This window comes from Prunus mume, linkage group LG2 (assembly GCF_029339155.1).
Source record: "Prunus mume cultivar Tortuosa linkage group LG2, ASM2933915v1, whole genome shotgun sequence".
Taxonomy (NCBI): Eukaryota; Viridiplantae; Streptophyta; class Magnoliopsida; order Rosales; family Rosaceae; genus Prunus; species Prunus mume.
The window spans coordinates 15,904,177-15,924,111 of NC_142699.1; the positions used below are offsets into that span (position 1 = coordinate 15,904,177).

The 19,935-nt window shown below is 37.3% G+C and overlaps 3 protein-coding genes across 6 annotated transcripts; all 3 read left to right on the forward strand.

Moving 5' to 3' along the window:
* The first annotated feature begins 2,148 nt into the window (after nucleotides 1-2,148).
* LOC103321078 (uncharacterized) lies at nucleotides 2,149-3,728 on the forward strand. The gene is made up of 2 exons (XM_008222837.3): nucleotides 2,149-2,819; nucleotides 2,924-3,728. Exons 1-2 carry the CDS (start codon nucleotides 2,235-2,237, stop codon nucleotides 3,599-3,601), a joined length of 1,263 nt encoding a protein of 420 aa, XP_008221059.2. The 5' UTR covers nucleotides 2,149-2,234; the 3' UTR covers nucleotides 3,602-3,728.
* A 1,339-nt stretch (nucleotides 3,729-5,067) lies between these two features.
* Nucleotides 5,068-8,291, forward strand: NCLPP7 (nuclear-encoded CLP protease P7). The gene is made up of 2 exons (XM_008222836.2): nucleotides 5,068-5,476; nucleotides 7,515-8,291. The coding sequence occupies exons 1-2, from the start codon at nucleotides 5,173-5,175 to the stop codon at nucleotides 7,937-7,939; spliced, it is 729 nt and encodes a 242-aa protein (XP_008221058.1). The 5' UTR covers nucleotides 5,068-5,172; the 3' UTR covers nucleotides 7,940-8,291.
* A 259-nt stretch (nucleotides 8,292-8,550) lies between these two features.
* HUA2 (Tudor/PWWP/MBT domain-containing protein) lies at nucleotides 8,551-19,648 on the forward strand. 4 transcript variants are annotated; one of them, XM_089046534.1, is made up of 13 exons: nucleotides 8,551-9,459; nucleotides 10,054-10,130; nucleotides 10,284-10,328; nucleotides 11,650-13,686; nucleotides 13,773-14,292; nucleotides 15,409-15,517; nucleotides 15,656-15,768; nucleotides 15,846-16,033; nucleotides 16,585-17,245; nucleotides 17,332-17,557; nucleotides 18,649-18,744; nucleotides 18,846-18,947; nucleotides 19,361-19,648. In XM_089046534.1, exons 1-12 carry the CDS (start codon nucleotides 9,349-9,351, stop codon nucleotides 18,914-18,916), a joined length of 4,254 nt encoding a protein of 1,417 aa, XP_088902660.1. In that variant the 5' UTR covers nucleotides 8,551-9,348; the 3' UTR covers nucleotides 18,917-18,947; nucleotides 19,361-19,648. The 4 variants fall into 4 exon arrangements, with proteins under 4 accessions (XP_088902660.1, XP_088902659.1, XP_088902658.1 ...); XM_089046533.1 differs by having other exon boundaries at nucleotides 8,568-9,459; nucleotides 17,332-17,788; nucleotides 19,221-19,364; XM_089046532.1 differs by having other exon boundaries at nucleotides 8,569-9,459; nucleotides 17,332-17,788.
* Nucleotides 19,649-19,935: the final 287 nt, after the last annotated feature.

Consider the following 19,935-nt stretch of genomic DNA (forward strand, 5'->3'; position numbering starts at 1 on the left):
TACTCTATAGGACGTCGGTATACAGGTGGCTTTCTTTCCACGCATGCATCATAGCAATATACACACATATTTATCTGTAAAATGTACACATATACCATGCAGAATGAATAAGAAACATCGACCAATCAAGTAATGGCGGGATGCGTTAACTTATGGCATGCGCCGCCACTCATGAACCTTCTTTAGATATTAAACTGATCGTTTTGCAGGTGTTGTGTAGTTTAGTATTAGTATTACCACTATACTATAGTAAAATCCTTGGCTGCTTGGTGTTGTTGTGTGTAGCTCCTTCAGAATTCCTCTCATTATATATATATATATATATATATATATATGTAGATCAGGATCGGGATCAGAATGCGGGGCCAACCAAATCCATAGTCAAATTTGAAAGTTGACTCAACAACCAGCACAATATTGTAAACCCCTTTTGTACTGAATTTTAATTCTCTCCATTTCTCACGCAGAATCCTAAACTCTTCGCTTCTAGTATAGAGCCCGCTGTAAAATGCTTATATAGAAAGCACTTCTAGTTATATACGAACGTTTTTTTAAAAGTTGTTTTATTAGAATCATATACTAATTTTTATTTAAAATTAAAGTGGTTTATAACTCATTAGCAGCGCACTTGAATTTATAAACGATGTCATAAGACATTTTTAGTTACTTGAAATTGTTTTTATTAGCCTTTATAAAAGTGTTCCAAATATGTCAACTCGGTGAACTTTAAAAAACTAGTGCTTACTGTCTTGGTCAGATTTTTGCAAGTAAGGCTAACATCTAGTTGAGTTGAGAACTTGAGACCAGCAATAGGTCAATTTTTGTTCTTTGTTTATCTGGGCAAGAAGATATGGTTGAGTGACATAAAGCAAAAAACGTGGCAACCACACGCACACACACACATATATATATGAACTATATAATTGAAACGAAAGAAAATTTCCTGTTTTTTTTTTTCTTTTTCTTTTCAGTAATGGAGTAGCTGGAAATTTGAATATCATCACATCATTGAACCCAAAAAGAAAAGAAAAAGGAATCCAGATACTCGTCCTATTCACCTATTGTACTTACTTTTCAAAAAACAAAACGAGTTATTAAGGGTCTGTTTAATAACTATTTTTATTTTATTTTATATTTATTTTTTGTACTGGAGTATAAGGAAAATGAGAGTGAGGATGAGATTGAGAGAGATGATATAAGATAGGAGGATGAGAGGAAGGAGTAACAAAAGTGAAAATAATTTGAAATATATTTTAGTTTTCACTTTTGTTACTCCTCCTTCCAATCTCCTTTTTTTCTTCTATATTCTAGCACAAAAAATAAAAAACAAAAAATAAAATTGAAATAGTTATCAAACGAGGCCCAAATTTTCATATTTGAAGATTATTGTGAATATTACGGAAAGAGTATGATAATGAACAAGTATATCTTTAGTTAAAAGTCATGCCAAGCTTATATAAATAAAGATTCAGTTTGGCTAACCGATATGAGATCCATAAATGTCACTCTTGAGCCAGCTCATGTCAACATAGTTTCTCAATATAATATCTTCAGAGATCTTTCAAATAATAAGCAAACTTCATACTTTAATTCACAAACTTACTTAAGATTTCCTGTCGAAATAAAACTATAAATTTCATATTGATTTGTTTGTATATAAATGATTTGGATTACCCTAATTAGTATATAAGGTTGCGGGCAGTTCAACCATATTAATTTCAGGCCGTGATGGGCTCAAGTTAACGAGGTTGTGACTGGATCTGGATTGCATAAATAAGAATATGTATATAAGAATATATTTGCTATTCGCTGACATGGATGATGGACGTCTCAACTCAACTCAATTGAAAATGTGATTTTTCTCTATTTTTTTTGGGCCAAGGAAAATGTGATTGTGTTGAGGAGAAAATGCATAAGGAAATACAGTAATAATAATAATAATAACGGCACTAGGTTTGATGAGAGAGAGAGAGAGAGAGAGAGAGGGGGTGATGAAAACGTGGACGACGTGAAAACGTGTAAGGACTTGTTCCTTGGCCACCAAAGTCTAAGTCATAAATGCCTATTCCTAATTAACTCATAATAATTAACCAAACCCTTATTTAAACAATTAATTAACTCTCGCACAATAAAAATGAATCCTAAAATCAATATATTGAGATATAGCCGTCGACGCCTAGAGCGAGAGAGAGAGCGCGAGCGAGCTGGGGTGTTATGTTCAACGCCATCCCTTCATGGCGATGGGGGAATTGGTCCAAAAGAAAACCAGCACCACTACAAGTACTGATACTCCATCTCCATCTCCATCTCCATCTCCATCCAAACCCAAAACTAAATGTTTCCTCGGTTGCTTCGGATTTTCCCGGAAAGTGAGCAGCAGCCGGCCTACAACTAGCAGATCAAAGTCGTCGTTACCGGAAACCGATTATATCCGATCCCATCATGATCATGATTATCTTCATCAACAACACCAAATTAATAAGTCTAATGATATCGAGATGAAAACGAGCACTGGTAGTCGACGCTGGTACTTGATTTCTTGGCCAAGCTGGAGGTTTTGCGCCAACAAGTCGGCCACCAAAACCGTCCCCATCGACGCCTCCGGTACGGGGACTGGCAAACGGCAAGTTAAATTCTCTTTGAAGAAAACAAAGTCAAAGTCAAAGTCAAAATCCGAGTCTAGTAAGCTCGTCTCCAACGCCGAACATACAGTCTCGGTCACGGACGCAAAGCCGCCGGGTCTCTCAAGTCAGAGAGAGGATGTGGTGCTGCTGTCTCCAGTCTCAGACCCGCAGCAGACCCAAAAACCACCTCCACAGGTATAATTAATGAATTCCCTTATTTGTTTTTAATTCAGCACTATACTAATTTAGTGAATTAATTAGTGAATTAATTTTCTTTTGGTGGCTGCAAATGTTTTTAGACGACGAGCAACACGATCATCCTCGAAAATAGGAGGAGACAATTGGAGTCTTCCAAAGACGACACGTGTCAAAAGCGGTTGTCATTTCGCCGGAAAATTGATTCTCTAAGATTGGGAGGAGGAAGCCAACCCGGTTCACCGGTTAAGCAGGAGGAGAAGAAGCCCAAATCCAGTGGTCGTCGAACAGCCAGCAGCGCGGTGATGTCGCAGTCGGAGTCTTCCCCCAGTCAGAAACGTCAGAGTGGACGGGCCGCCAATTCCGCGCTGCCACGCAATGAACATTCCTCCTCGTCCTCATCCTCCGGGTCGACTGTGAAGGCGAAAGCAGATGATGATCATCAACATCAGCATCAGGCCGTGATATTAATGGCGAGCAATAATAATAAGAAGAAGAAGAAGAATTTGGACCCACTGGTAGGTATGTCCATTATTGTGGTGACGCTGATTATTATGTTATACTGGGGCCGATTGTGCGCCATTCTGTGTACGTCCGCATGGTTTTATTTCCTCCCTCGCTTCACATCTTCTTCAGCCGCAGCCACTGCCACTACCACTGCCACTGCTAGTATTATTTCGGGCTTGGATTTGAATTCCGAGGAATACAAGAAGAAGGTGGTCCTAGAGGGATTCCTTGAAAGGAATAATCACCGCAATAATAATAATATAATAATATTATAATTTATTTCATGAATAACAATTGAAAACATATCATGTTATGTTTTGTTATGTTATGTACGCAACATTTATGTACGCAACATGTATATACTTCGTCAAACGCGCTAAGTTGCTCTTTTTTCTCTTCAAATTCTTCTTCTTTAAGTTTCCCATTTTCTCAACTTAATAATTGGTTAGTTATAACAGGTGAGGTGATCATATATATAATATTAGAGATATCCAAATTTAGAATTAGTATTATTCAAGGCTACGTCTCTAATTGGGAAGTCTATCTACAATCTTAGACAACTGAAGGGGGGGTTGGTGTATGCCAACGCCATCACACTTTCATTTCATCCTACGCCACTGGGTTTGTTTGCCGCAAACCACGTCGGGAATGGATGCAACCTCGGTCCGAGTCCTTTTTATTTTTGTTTTCAGTCAACATGGATGTTGGTTCTTTATGCCAATGCCAAGCTCAGTATATTCAAACTTTGACCTTTTCTTATATCTCCAACTCCATCTAGGCCCTCGCTTCAAATTAACATTTTCAAATTTAATTGATTTTGTTTTATCTACATATATCACCTTTGAATGATGATATAAAAAATGAACGGTTCTAATTGTAACATCTGTATAATGATTTCTACGACTATTCGTTAATCATTAAATAAGTGCAAGTGGAGTGGAGGTGCACTTTGAATGTTCTTAGGCTTTAAACAAAGTCTAGAACATTAAAAATATAATAGTGATACTCGTACTACATTTGTATACCACATTCTCATACTACTTGATGTGGTAGATGAGGTGGACAACGACATCAATTAAAATTATTTAATACATATATATATTATGATTTATTAACACTTAAAAAAAATTGTTAATTAAACTTTCTTTATTAAAATACACTTCATTGATTTAATTGATATGACATATAATATAGACATACCATATCATGTGATATAAAAATGTGATAAGTGTAGCATTATTCTTAAAAATAAAAGAATTACTCGAAATGTATGACATATTTTCAATCAATCATGATTTGATAACCCATATTTAAAAGCAAAATAAAAAATTGAGATTTGACCAATTTTAGTTTTGAATTTCTAACCAACGGGTGATAAAATAATGATTTTAGTCCAGAAACTGTTGAATCTCCTAAAGTAGCCAGCGTTAAATCTTCGGTATGAAGTGTTAGCGAGCCATTCATTGGTTATGATTTTGGTTACTCACCCGTTTATTTTTTTATTGTAATTAAGATTTATTTTCTATTATATTTATCTGTATATATTTTGTTTGACATTAAGAAACTGTTTGCATCATCGTAGAACCATGGTTGGTATTTAATAGTTTATCCGACCACATAGGAACCAACCCACAACACTAGTTACCCGAACCCGACCCAGATCATACCACATAGTGACATAGGAACCAACAAACAACCCACAACCCAAGTAACCCGACCCAGATCCTAAAACACACTCTCTCACTCTCCCCAACCACACGCACAAGAAAAACACTCTGACTGAGTAAAGATTGAATCCATAAACCCTATATCCCCCACTTGCAAATCAGTCTCCTTCTTCGTGCTCATGATGAGGGGCCTAATCTCAAGCGCGAAGCTTGTGGCAAGTAGCAGGGCATGGGTTAAGCCATGGGGTACGTCTTTGCGCAGCTACAGCTTGATCCCAATGGTTATAGAGCACTCGTCTCGAGGGGAGCGAGCATACGACATCTTCTCTCGCCTTCTCAAGGAGCGCATCGTCTGCATCAACGGTCCAATTAACGACGACACTGCCCACGTCGTCGTTGCGCAGCTTCTCTTTTTGGAGTCTGAGAACCCATCCAAGCCCATCAATATGTACCTCAACTCTCCCGGTGGCCATGTCACTGCAGGTCCATTATCATTTATGCTTTCCTTTATTTATACTGTCGACATTTTTTTTTTCTTTATTTGCTGATGGGTTGTGTGAAATTCTCATGTTTTAGTTTTTAGACATTGTCTTGAATAATATGAATGCGAATTAGTGGGTGAATCGATGTCTGATTGTAGTTTCGAGATTTTAGGACTCAGGAATGAGATTAGTCGATTTTGTTTTTCTAGATTATGACCCATTTCTAACTTCCATTTCATTACCTGATTTACTTTTGTATGCTTGTTTGTTTATTGATAATTACGAGTTGAAAGAATTTATTTATATTCGCGGTTTCTGTTTTCTTGAAATTGAATTTTGATAACTGATAAGTTTATTTATAAACTCGTAATGTTTATATATTTCTAAGATTTGCGGAGAGTGAGTGTCACTTGAGATCTTTTCAAACTGCTTCTATGAAAGCTATCTGATATTTGAAATTATTGGGTTAGATGATGATTGCGAATCGTTAGGTCTGGTTTGTATAACCTACATCTTAAGAGAGCATTGTCAGAGAGAGGTGTGGGATTTTCTTATGACTTCACAATCTACTAAGATGTTGAGTGTAACTTGGTTTTAAGAACCCTTCACAAATGTAACCGTTAGAAAAGTCATTGACACACGTAATTATGAAATCATGATATGGTTGTAGCATTTCAAAAGTTTTAGAATCATGGTATAATATCTGCTACTGATGATGGATCCAAGTAAAACAGGTCTTTCAAATTTCCATTGTATGACCAATTGCACCATATATCACCAATGTTAAAGCACTCACGTAAAGTAATTGTATTTTGTCACACGGTCCTTTTCACTGTAATATTTCATAACATCTGAGCTCTGTTAGGGTTTATGTCAACTAAAATGAAATCCTAAATGTCATTAATTTGTAAGTATGAGTTTAACTAATTGAACGCTTCTTCCAATAAGAAGATAAGCAGTGGGATTTAAGTAAGCAATTAGTGCTCTAAGGACTTGAACAGATGGTAGAGCATTAGTAAGCTAATCCCAGGAAAAAAGACAAAAAAGGCCGAGGGTGATCAGGCTTTATAGATGATTTCTGGGTAAGTTAATTGTCTCGTATGGGATTATAAGTTTTGTGAATGTAAGGAATATACTGTTAGAGTTTTGGTAAGGTAGCTGTAGACAGATAAGATTCTTAAGGAAGTAGAGTTTTGTGGTAACTAAATAACTTGTGCTGACTGATGGACGAAAATCTGCACAAAATTATGAGAAGATTAAGAAGAAAACAAACTAGATATCATGCAGCAATGTATAGAATTGTGTGATGCACTTCTTCACTTTTTCTTGAAGTGTCTCTGTATTTCACATGCTTAAAAAGCTCACAAGTCTCAGCTCCATTACATGGTCGCAACAAGAATCAAGAAAACTATTTTTCCATCTTTGAATCTACCATGTCTAGAAACTAGGGGCTTTGGAGCTGAGACTTGCATGCTCTTTAGCGTAATCTGTCTCCTAAAGAAATAGGTAAGACTGAACTGGTAGGTAGAAATTGAAGGGGAAACAAGACCTGGCTAAAGCCAAACTTGGTTATGATGTCCTCAATCGTATTCCATCAAATTTGGATTAACGTTTGACTTTCTTTTAACACTTGCTTTCATCAAGCCCTTTTTCATATTTATTTGTTCATTTTGAGGTGAAGAAGTCAACTAATTCTAAGCCTTATAACAGCTACTTGGGGTAAAAAACATAAATTTTTGTTGAAAATCCGGTTTTAGTTCAAATGATTGCGATAAGATACAGAGCTGCAAAAAGTTGATGCTACAAACTTTGTTACAGTGCTTATGTTTGTCCTCTTATGTTGGTATGTTTTAATTCTTTAATTAGCAGATGCTCCTAATTTGAATTTTGAACAGTATAGTTATGTTTTGTACTGCACATAAATAGATGAGATTCAGCAGGAAAAGATAAAAATAGATTAAATAGATGAGACTCAATGCATGATTTGGTTGAAATTCACCAGCATTGTTACATGCTAATGATTGTATTTGTTCATACAGGTCTTGCAATTTATGATACCATGCAGTACATTCGGTCACCTATCAATACCATTTGTTTGGGTCAAGCTGCATCAATGGCTTCCCTTCTCTTAGCTGCGGGTGCCAAGGGTGAGAGGCGGTCACTCCCAAATGCGACAGTTATGATTCATCAGCCTTCAGGTGGGTACAGTGGACAAGCAAAAGACATGACAATTCACACGAAGCAGATTGTTCGTGTGTGGGATTCCCTTAATGCCTTGTATTCAAAGCATACAGGGCAATCCGTAGAGATAATTCAGAAGAATATGGATAGAGATTATTTTATGACCCCAGAAGAGGCAAAGGAGTTTGGAATAATTGACGAGGTCATGGATGAAAGACCAGTGGCTCTGGTGACTGATGCAATTGGCAATGAAGGCAAAGAAAAGGATAAAAGTTCAAAGTAGGAGGATCAGAGATTTGGGTGTCAGTGAGGAAGTAACCATCACTCTTTCTTAGTTTGGTCTTTTAGTTTGACAGAATTATATGTTTGATGTTACAATCCTGAAGTCAACAGGTTTGCTTCTCTTGTTAGCATTCATTTGGATATCAGTATTTTCTGCTCATTTTGTTACATGACATGCTCACCATACAAAGGAGAAACAGTGTATGGGCTATCAGTAAGTATCAATATTCAATTCTCTAGTGATGAGAGCCATCTTGATCTTGTAAAGACCTTAAAGATAAATTTTTGAGGGCGGCAGGTTACGAAGTAAAACATAATATAAATGAGTAGTTTTAAATGGTTTTTAGATTTTATACCTTCTTACTTTGTTTTTTTTTTCTTTTCACTTCATTTCTTTTGTAAGTCTCTTCTTATTTAGCATCATTTACCCAAAAAAAAAAAAAAAAAACAACCGGAGTCTCTGCATATCTATGTTCTCTCTCTAATTTAAAATTTTAATCTAAATAATTTGTTATGTAATATTTTACCCTTTAACCTAAATACTTCGTTATTCAGTGGTTAACTAAACTTTATTTTAATTTGTTGGTTTCTGAATGTTTAATTTTTGCTTTTCTCCCTATATATATATATATAAACGATGCAGATTACAAATTCAACAGACCTCATCATACCTTGTTAAGTGAAAATTCACCAACAGAATTTCTTGATTAGAGTTATCTGTAATGAAATAATTTGATATAGAATTGATGTGAAAAATTGAAGCTGCTGTTAAATCTAGAGTCTCGGGATTCATAATAAAATAAATAGATAAAAAGAGTTTATTATTAAGTAGAAGACCAATAGCAACCAAGAAAGAAAGAAAAGAAAGACTTTGGAACTCGTTGCCACGTACACTGACAGCACATAAAACCATCACTCGGAGCGGGTCCCGACCAACGTCCATCTTCCATCTTCCATCTTCCATCTTCCCAAGTTCCCAATCAAACCAAAAAAAAAAAAAAAAAAAAGAAAGGGAAAATTACCGATAGGTCCCGTTCTTATTCGGGCATTCGCATTGGTGCCCAACCCAAAAGCCCAAGCCCTCCTTCTCACAAAATCTACAATCTCGCTCTTCGACCGCCTCAATTCCTCTCTACAATCTGCCTTTGTCTCTCTCTAACACACACACACTCTCTCTCTCGTTGGCTCTCTCTAATTGCGAATGCACAACCCTGTTGCTCTATCTCATTTTGTCCGATGACCTAGTGCCTCCGGCGCCGGAGCATCCACCGGCCGTCAACCACACGCTACGATTCCAATTCCGAGTCTCTGGGGACTTGTATAGGGTTTTCTTAAGTGCTTCTGCGATTTGATTGCGACGATTCAATTAGGGTTTTTCCTTTTGCTTTCTAAGATTGCGGCGTCCACGCCATGGCTCCGGGGCGTAGACGCGGAGCGAACAAGGCCAAGGCCAAGAGCCAGTTGAGTCTCGGCGATCTTGTCCTTGCCAAGGTCAAGGGCTTCCCCTATTGGCCTGCCAAGGTTTGATTTTTAATTCGCTGTCGCTTTCTCTCTTTTACGGATTCTGCTTCTTCATCTACAACTTTGTGTCTATATGGTTTCCGCCTCTTCATTTACGACTTTGTGTATATGTAGTGTTTCTACTTTACGCTTATGTTTTTGGTTGTGTTTGGGCATTAGGGTTTTCCAGTATATGTTTTTGAATTGCTTGTTGATCGGTGTGCTCTGCTTGGATTTGACTTTTCGTAGAATGTGATAACTAACGAATTTTCATAGGCTTTTGGACTTGTGTGTTTACTGAATGGGACTGAACATAGTGAGGCTTTCAGACATTATGGATATCTTGCCCTTAGGTCTGTTTATATGATGGTCGTCTAAGTTTTTAGAATAAAGTATTTTTCTTTTTGTCATATCTATTTAATTTATTGTTTAATCTATATTGGGTCTAGGATTTGTTGCACTGAGCTGGTATATGGACCATGAACTTTCAGTAATTTGGCATGTTTAGAATTGGTTGTTTTATTTATTTGTTGTTAATAGTAACTCCGTTAGATTTTTGGGTTATAACCAATTTGATTGGCATTTGAACTAGATTTTGTGGGTTTGAATTTTCAGATTAGCAGGCCTGAAGATTGGAAGAAGGTCCCTGATCCTAAGAAGTATTTTGTCCAATTTTTTGGAACAGAAGAGATGTAAGAATATCCCATTTGATAATTTCATATTAGTTCATATATGTTGAATAAAGTCTGTTAGTGAATTGTTACATGTACTTTGGAAAACCTCTTATACATGGTGGTTTCATAACAAGAAATAAGACACTAATATATTGACAACCTAGGGTGTAGATCACAGAAAGGTGAAATTGACAAATTTTTTGGAACGAAAGAGATGTAAGTATATCTTATTTGATAATTTCGTATTAGTTCATGCATGTCAATACATTCTGTTAGTAAAATATGTTACATGTAAATTGAACTACCTGTTATACATGGGCTTTTAATTAAAAAGAAGACACCAGTATATTTGATTGTAGATATGGAAAGTTGAAAATGACAACTTGTTTTGCCAAAATGAATTCGTTTATCTGATTCATCTCTATCTAAGAACACAGTGAAAATACAACCTTTGCATGTGCAGTTTAGTAAACTTTCTCTCCTACAGTTTATTTTTCAAATGGAAAAGTTCACTATGGAATGTTAAATCAATTGTTGCTTAGGATTTTCTTGTGATTTGTTCCGAATTTTTATTCTAGTATCAGTAATACGTGTGTTTTTTATGTTAGAAGCTTATCAATAGAAGAACAAGATTGAAATTTTTGCCTGCAAAGTAGTTTGTTTGGTAGATGAAAAACTAAGTGATTAGGGTTTTAAAAGGTGGAAGATTGTATTTTGACTATTTAGTTCCTACTGGTGCAGAAAAGGGCCCAGTTTTGGGAAATGTTGCATTAAACTGAGCAATTTGTGGGATTGTGTCTCAAATTTGGTGCTGGACCAATGAAAAAGGACTGGGTAATATATAGAGTATAAATAGAATAAGCTTATGGTTTAAGAAACCGTTTTGTAGTTAAAGAATTAGAATGTTCGTGGTTTTAAAAGCTTTTACAATGGTGCACAAATGAAAAGAAAAGAATAAGATCATATGGGTGTCCTTTTCTTTCGCTGTTTGGAGAAATTTGTGGGCATATGTTGTTAGAAGAATTGAAGCGAAAGATGATGAATGAACAGAATTTAAACTCTCTTCTAATGCTTTGGTTTGCAAAAAATGTTGGAAGGAAAATAGTCTAAACTTTCTAGAAAACAATTTCACTAGTGAAATTTACATTTTCTGACAACCAAACACATACACCAAATAGTTTCTTAATTTGTTCCTTCCTTTTTGTTATTTTCAATTACTAAAATCTTGTGGCAAGTGTTGAATTGTGGCAGTCTGCTTTATAATCCTCTACTGTTTTTCTCGTTGAATTGAAAGTTAAAGTTAGACTTCCCGCCTGATTAATATATTAATTGGCCTCTAAATATGGTAAGTTTAAAGCTCGATGTTTATTCTAAATCCAAATTGAAATCACTTAAACCACACCAAGAGCCTGTAATTCTTCGTGCTGTGTCTTTTGCTCCGTTATCAATTTCTGTGCTGTCTGTTTCGTATTTTTGTGCTGGTTAAATTGGTTGCTTCTGATATCTTAATTTGCTTCTTTTTTTGCCCACTCCACAGAGCTTTTGTTGCCCCTGCAGATATTCAGGCATTCACTAGTGAGTCAAAAGTTAAATTAACAGGTCGGCTGCCAGGTAAAACAAAGAACTTTTCCCAAGCTGTGAAGGATATATGTGAGGAATTTGATGAGTTACAAAAAAAGAAATCAAATGATTTGAGGGATGATACTGACCCTGGATGTGAGGTTCCGTCTGTTAATGGTGTAGAAAATAATGGGGTTGAAGTCGAATTAAAGGATGGGGGTGAGGGTATGCAGGACTCCAATGGAGAAACACTGAAGGAAGAAGAAGGCATAGGTGATTTTGGCTCAAAGTTGGAACGCTGTTCACAGATCCGAGGTGAAAATGGCATTGAAGATGTAAATCCATCTACCTCATGTGGAGCAAATGAGAGTTCATCTCCAATAATGTCTTCTGAGACAAAAAATAAAATGTCTGCAGTTTCACAGCCAAAAAAAGAGGTATTAAAGAAATCCAACCCAGATAATTCTTGTGATATGAAGGAAGATGTTTCCGGTAGTAGGCATGAAGATGGTGTTCGCACTAAGAAACACACTGAAAGACAGAGGTCCTTAGCAAATGGTCACAAGTCTACGAAGATTACTGGATCAAAGAGAAAACATGATGGCGCAGTTGAAGGACACAAAAATAGCTCTTCTGTGACATCATTGAAGGAGGATGGCTCTGTCTTTCTTGATTGCCCAAAATCTGGTGAGCGACTGAGAGATGGAACAAAAGGCAAACTCGGCTCTGGTGGCAGGAAGAGGGAATTTTCACCAGATGCTCGTAAATCAGATAGTGGTATTAGGGGTGGGAAAAAGGCTAAAGACCTGCGTAAAGCCAAAAATCAAATCAAGGTGGTAGATGATGTGAAGGACTCTGTGGATGATCCTGTGGATCAGGCCAAAGACAAACTTTCTGGAAGGACAAAGAAGGTTCAACTTGCGCTTGGAAAGCCTAATTTGGGATCAAATGATATTTCACATCCTGCCAAAAAGTCAAAGCATGTAGACACAGGGGACAATGCTCCACGGGGTTCATTCTCTAAAATTGTAAAGAGTCTATCTCCAAGTTCTGATGTTGTTGATGACAAGACAGTTAAAAAATGGGATTTGAAAAAGTTGAATTCACGTGTGAAAGGAGATAACCATTCCAGATCCCAAAATAGTATTGTTGGACCAAATGCTCCTGGTGATGAAGCTGCTCTACCCCTAACAAAGCGGCGTCTTCGAGCACTGGAGGCTATGTCTGATTCAGATACTTTGGTTTCTGATGATAAAATGGAAAAGGATTGCATTCTGAAGAATGATACTTTGGTTTCTACTGATGTCAGAGTTACAGCAGTTCATACACAGAGAAAGCGGAGAGCTGTGTGCCTCTATGAGGATGATGAGGAGGAGGAAAAACCCAAAACACCGGTTCATGGAGGGTCTTCCCGAAATATTAAAGGGCCTTCATATTCTTCAGATGCTATGAAGAGCAATGATGAAAATCATGAGCGTTTGGATACTGCTCAACAGAGCACCAAATGTCCTGCTGAGTTTCAGGAGAGCTGCATGAAGGAATCAGGTTCCCAGTCAAACAGTAGTTCTCTGTCACCTAGCAAACCTCAAGCAGATGAAGATAGACCGGAAAGGAAACCTCAAATTGATGAAATGAGGCTTGAAAAGGCAGTGCATGTCTACCATAGTCCAGCAAAATCAGAACCTGAGCAGTTGTGCAAGGAGGAAAAACCGACTTTGACTTCTCCAAAAAAGTCTCCTCAGTTGGTTTCTACCATTAAACCAGTAGTAGAACAGCAGAAATCCACAAAACCTCTTGTTAAAGTCTCTAGTACTGGTATTCAAAAAAAGACTCAGGCTGTGTCTGGCAAGAGTTCAGGTTTAGTTTCTTCTCAAAATCATGCAACAACTCAAAGAAATAGGCCTACCTCTTCTGGAGAAAAATCTAAACCTACTCTACGATCAATCCCCCATATCAATGACGCTTCTCTTTTAACAGAAAATGCAACAGAGTACATTTCATTACCTGGTGAAAGGTATGCATGTTTTTATTCTTTATTCTGTGCATAGTTTTTGGTTGTGTTTTCTCATTTTTGATTTCATTGTGTTTTCCTAATTACAGAATGGACGTTGGCAGAGAAGATAAAGGTGGCTTGGTGGATTCTAGGACTCCAGAATCTGCTATATCTATGAGGCATCTTATTGCAGTTGCACAAGCAAAGAGGAAACAGGCTCAGTCACAAAGTTTCTTTCTTGGAATTTCCAATTCTACTCTTGTGTCTAACAAAGATTTGCAAGGGAGGAGCCCCAGCCCTTCTGAAGTTCAGGGGTTTTTGTCCACTAGCAGCAGTGCATTGCAGGTGGATCTCCCAGGATCTAATCAACTCACAAATTTAGCTTCACCGTCTACTCATGGTCGTCAATCTGCATCACAAATTCAACTTGATATTGAGGAAATCTCTGAAAGAAGAGTTAGTTCTGGGCATCAAACTGCTGGAGGATCACTTAGTGGAGGCACTGAGGCAGCGGTTGCTCGTGATGCTTTTGAAGGAATGATAGAGACTTTGTCAAGGACTAAAGAAAGTATTGGTCGTGCAACTCGTCTTGCCATTGATTGTGCCAAGTATGGTATTGCCAATGAGGTAGGCTCCCTAGCATGTTCACCTTCCTTTTACCTGGTGTTCTTTGATTTCTTTCAAAGATCCTTATCACTTGATATAATTTTTCCTTTTTTTTCATTCATTTATTGATTGATTTATGAATATCTAATATCAATTGTATGTACCGTATAGACCTTGTTATACTAATATCGTTTAATGATTGATTTTTCTTTGTGGATAGTACTCTTATAATTTGCATATACTCTGTAATATGCATGCATTACATTTGCCAGTGTACTATTGTTTGTTAAAAAATAAGTGCAAAATGTTTTTGTAGTGAAAGTTTTGATTTGCTATACTCATTGCCTGGGTCTTTTTGAGTTTCAAATCTCTTGTCTACACTTACCATAACCAATTAATAGTTCTAGTCATTTCTGTTCCAACTTTCATCTGAAGTTGAGAAAAAGAAACCTTCAAGTAGCAGTTTGCACATTCCTTTCTGTTCTGCATCTAGATTTGTAATTTATGTGTGTCAAGTTGGCATATGTTTTTGCCTTTGTCCTTTTACTTTGCAATGGAAGTTCGGTGATGGATTATCTAAAACTCCCTATGCTGACAAATAAATAAATGGTAACTGCTATTGCAGAGGTGGTAATGTACTTCGAACATGACCTGGTTTGTTTTTGGAATTTATGAAGTATATCACACACCAATTGAAGAATATTAGGGAGATTCACTATTATACCCAATATAGGGGCCCAAATTATAAAAATACCCTATATGAAATTGACTTTAGAAACACACCCAAAACCCATTTACAATATAACAAAGAGGCTTTTAATTTCTTATAAATTACAAAACTGTCATCAATTTCTTAAAACAAGCCCAACCCCAAAATCTCATAAAAATACCCAAAACACTCAATAGGGCATCAAAGTAATTTAATAATCAATATTAAATTCAATAAGGCCAGTTGTCATTTTTTGGGTTTTTTTTGGGTTTGTTTATAGAAATTCAATGATGTAGGGTTTATCTATAATATTATTGCTAAAAATGGGTATATCACTAAATATCTCAGAATATTATTGCCGACAATCATCATGTTGATTGGAAGATACTCTTTCAGAATTTGAAATTTTGACTTCCTCTTTTATGCAGGTTGTGGAACTACTAATCCGAAAGTTGGAGGGTGAGCCTAGTTTTCATCGTAAGGTTGATCTTTTCTTTCTTGTGGATTCCATCACACAATGCTCGCATAATCAGAAAGGTATATTCCATCACACAACTTTTTGTGATAATAGATATTCATGCCTCTCTTTCTCTTTCTCGCTGGTTGTGAGTGCTTGATATGGTATTTCCTTCTGAAATCTGTTATTAATGGTAATTATTTTTTGTCAATATACAGGCATTGCGGGAGCTTCATATGTTCCGACAGTTCAAGCAGCATTGCCACGTCTTCTAGGTGCTGCTGCTCCACCTGGTTCTGGTGCTCGTGACAATCGTCGTCAGTGTCTTAAGGTAAGTGCAGTCTTATATAATGTTACGTGAACTTCTTGTTTGTATACAAGATAAAGTGAAACAGACTTCTCGTCCAGGTTTTACGGCTGTGGATTGAGAGAAAAATCTTTCCTGAATCTGTCCTCCGTCGCTACATGGATGATATTGGGGTTTCAAATGATGATGCAACTGCTGGTTTCGCCCTTAGACGTCCATCTCGAGCTGAGCGTGCTATAGATGATCCAATCAGAGAAATGGAAGGAATGTTTGTGGATGAGTATGGCAGGTAAATATATTACTTTTATTGTTTTTTCTTAAAGAGTTATAATTGTACTATTTTTCTTCCTTTCTTTGTTGTGAGAAATGGAAGGAATGTTTGTGGATGAGTATGGCAGGTAGATATATTACTTATTTTGTTTTTTCTTAAAGAGTTATAATTGTACTAGTTTTCTTCCTTTCTTTGTTGTCCTGTAAAGAGCTGATTCTAAGGTTTTGTTTGCTATTGCATCTTGACCAAATAACTTACATGGGTGACCAGGTCACATGACACTTATTAGATGGATATTAGCTTCTCATTAGTGAATTAATAATGTGGAGAAATTTAAATTTTGCCTTTATATACAAGCAATTCAAGGAATTTATAGTGCAATTATTGTATACATGCAATTCAATGATTTTACTTAGAATATAATTTTTCTAATTGCTTGTTTAATTGGGTATTAAAGTTACATTTATTTGTTTTTCCATTGAGTATTCCCCAAAGAAACTTGCTTCTATTATTTTGCACGGACTCTCTGGTATCTGATACATGTAGTTCTGTGTTGCTTCTTGTGTCAGTAATGCTACATTTCAGCTGCCTGGCTTTTTATCTTCTCATGCATTTGAAGATGACGAAGAAGAAGATGAAGAACTTCCTAGCTGTTCATATAAGGAGACTAGCCATCCCTCACCGGTGGAAACCACTCATGCTTCTGGGGAGTCAGAAACGTGTGCTGTGACTCCAAATGATAGGCGACATTGCATCTTGGAGGATGTGGATGGTGAACTTGAAATGGAAGATGTTTCTGGACATCCGAAGGATGAAAGACCCTTGTTTGTTAATGGTTCTTTTGAAAGGGATCCACAACAGCAGGGATCAGATACGGTCACAGAGCCAGCTTCAAATGTTTGCAGTGAGTTGCCCCCTCTTCCAGAGGGTTCTCCACCATTGCCTCTTGATTCTCCTCCTCCTCCCCCACCTCTGCCTCCATCACCCCCACCGCCGCCGCCGCCACCCCCGTTATCTCCATCACCACCGCCACCGCCACCCCCACCTCTCCCATCACAGCTACCTCCTCCTCTACCACCATCAGGTCATCCGCCATTATTTCCTCAGTCATCTATACCAACTCAGGCATCATTACTATCCCAACAGATGCTGCCACCTCAGTCAACAATGCATTCTTCCCCACAGGTGGCATATCAACTTCCTGTACCTCACGAATACTGTAGCACTAGTGTAAGACTTCTTGCTTCCCCCCTATCAATTGCACATTGTTGTGTGTATATATATTATATCATATAACACATTATTTCTCTATACAGGGTAACCAGCTTGTCCAAATGGCTGGAAATGCTCCTCACGGGGGCCCTATTGATGCTGCTGCAAAAAACGAGATGTTTCCACAGCAGCAAGCTTGCTTTATTCCTACAGGAGTATGTGGTCCTCGAGAACCTTCTGGATTTAACTCGACGAGGCAATTAGATCACGGACATAATGACATGTTTCTAAGTGCACAAGTCTCTCAACCAAGCCAACAATTTCAACAAGGTAATACCCCTTTTCCTCAAAGGCCTTTACCTCCTGCTCCACCACAAAATCCATCCAGTCATTTCTCTTATACAAAGCCCTCGAGTCAGCAACATCCTCAGCATCCATACCATGCTCCATACTCTTTGACTCCCCTCCCTGATAGTCAGAGACGATTTGCCGATGAACAACGTGGTGTTTGGATGAATGGAGGAAGACCCCCACATTCGGGACCACCATTTGGCCATGAAGGTATGGGGTTCTGATCCAGGTGGCTGTGCTATCCCTTAAGTAGTTGCCTGTCTATTTCACGTTGAGCTTTGTGTAACAAAACTAGAACTTGTGCCAATATCATTGTTGAAATGTTTTTTCTCTTACAGCCCAGTTGACTATAATGAGTAATCCGTTGTCTGCATTAGGTCATTCTTAAAAAGAGTAAATCTCTATTATATGTTTTTATTTTGAATTTCTCTCAATGCATGCCATAGTAATCATTTTTATTTTCAACCGGATTTTTACTTTTAGGTTCTGTTTGAAACTTCAACCGTATTTTAACCAACGTGGGGCTTGATGTTTGCCTGATTTATGAGTTTTCTGTGGCATGTATTTTGCTGCAGGCCTGTTTTAAATGAATCTGAGGCACACATGGTTACCGCTAGACATTCTGTTGATTTTTAGTAGATTTTAGTTTCGTTTCATTCATTATTGTTTGTATTGGGATCTGGTAGAACCTTCTTCTAGCGGCCAGTCTGTGCTAGGCGATTCCTCATGCCCGTGTTTCTTCTGTGCCTCTAGTGTGGGAGAGAAACCCTATAGTTTTTATGGAACAGTTGTGCAATTGGGGGCTTTGGTTTCTAACAATTTTTAAGGGTCTCCTTTCTTCTGGCTGATTGTGGATTGCAATTGTATTATTTTGTTGAGACTTCATGCATGCGGCTCACATGTTTTCTCTTTTCTTTTCATGCGCTTATGGTATTTGTAAAGTTTTGATTGCTATGAGCTCATTCTTGTTAATGTTTTTATTGTGATGGATCATGGCTCCTTTGCCTAATTTAATTCACTTATCTACCGACGCATCTCTAGATATATTATATTTGGTGCTGATATGGCAGGCTATTTTCGTCCACCGCTTGATAGGCCGCCAACTAATAATATGGCTTTTCAGCGTTCTGCCCCTAATAATGTACCATCTGGAGCTCCAATATCAGGTGATCTTGACTTAAACTAGTTGGAAGTAGGCTTGCATGTTTTAAGCAGACCAGGCTACTGTTGCAGTTATAAAATGACTTTCTGACTGCATTTTATCCAGGTCATAGTGCTTCCCAGATCTTGCCATGTAGACCAGACATATCTGCTGTTAATTGTTGGAGACCAGCTTAGTAGTGAAACTTAGCCCTACTTTAATATTCTTGTAAGTTTTTCTTTTTCTTTGGCTCAAAATTTAATGTTGTATTTTTGTAGCTCTCTGAATGGCTCCATCATTCTACTATTTTATTGATTCTTTCCTTATTGAAGTCTATTTGTTAATTGAAATTGACAGCCACCTCATCCTTTAATGGATATGTTGATAATCAACTCAAAGATTTTTTAATCAGAATCAGCTCAAAGATTTCAAATGATTCTTCATCCTTGACTTATAGGAGCCTAATGTAGTCTGTTTTCTTCTCATCTTTCTTATAACCAGACATTAAAACGAAAAGTTTGTGCAAATTCATGTGCTGCATTTCCGACCGTCCACTGCGTCCATCATCGCTTAGATAGACAATGCTCTCTCTCTCTCTCACTCAGTGATAAATCTGTTTATTTTCTGGCAATTCTTTTCAGCATTGACGGTGGCGTATCAATTAGCAACGTCACATGATGCTGTGCTTCAAAGTTGGATTCATTTTGTATACAAAACCCTAGTACCACTTGAAGTCAGTGTTGAGAACTTGTGGAGGCTCTTGGCAGGACTGTGTATATTGTAATTTTTCCTGACAAATGTATCCCGAGAACATTTGCTTCCAAGTGTATGCCCATGTTTCTTTCTTGGTTAGTACACTTGATTCTTAAGTTCATAACTGATGTAATTATTCCCAATATCAAATAGATAGAAAATCGATTTTATGCACTGACCTTTAGTCTTTGATGAATTTATTTTGCTTTTATCTTTTATATGCATAGTTATCCTACTTTTCCCGCTATCTGTTGCATCCTATAATATAATTTGCTCCAACATTCTGTGAGTTCCAGTTGGCATCCTTCCCCCTCTTGGATCGGCACATCCTGGTTTGTGCATATCTACTAAACAGTCAAAGATTTTAGTATAGAAAGGCAAAGTTGCCTCCTCCAACCAAAACCTACCCGTCCATGGGTCCAAGTCTTTCTAAATTAGTTTCTTGTGGTAATTGTAGCATTCA

Coding starts and splice junctions, on each gene's coding strand:
- LOC103321078 (XM_008222837.3), top strand. CDS start 2,235: ATGGCGATGGGGGAATTGGTCCAAAAGAAAACCAGCACCACTACAAGT. Junction 2,820..2,923: donor CCCAAAAACCACCTCCACAG/GTATAATTAATG, acceptor AAATGTTTTTAG/ACGACGAGCAACACGATCAT.
- NCLPP7 (XM_008222836.2), top strand. CDS start 5,173: ATGATGAGGGGCCTAATCTCAAGCGCGAAGCTTGTGGCAAGTAGCAGG. Junction 5,477..7,514: donor CGGTGGCCATGTCACTGCAG/GTCCATTATCAT, acceptor TTGTTCATACAG/GTCTTGCAATTTATGATACC.
- HUA2 (XM_089046533.1), top strand. CDS start 9,349: ATGGCTCCGGGGCGTAGACGCGGAGCGAACAAGGCCAAGGCCAAGAGC. Junction 9,460..10,053: donor TCCCCTATTGGCCTGCCAAG/GTTTGATTTTTA, acceptor TTGAATTTTCAG/ATTAGCAGGCCTGAAGATTG. Junction 15,769..15,845: donor ATCGTCGTCAGTGTCTTAAG/GTAAGTGCAGTC, acceptor CTTCTCGTCCAG/GTTTTACGGCTGTGGATTGA.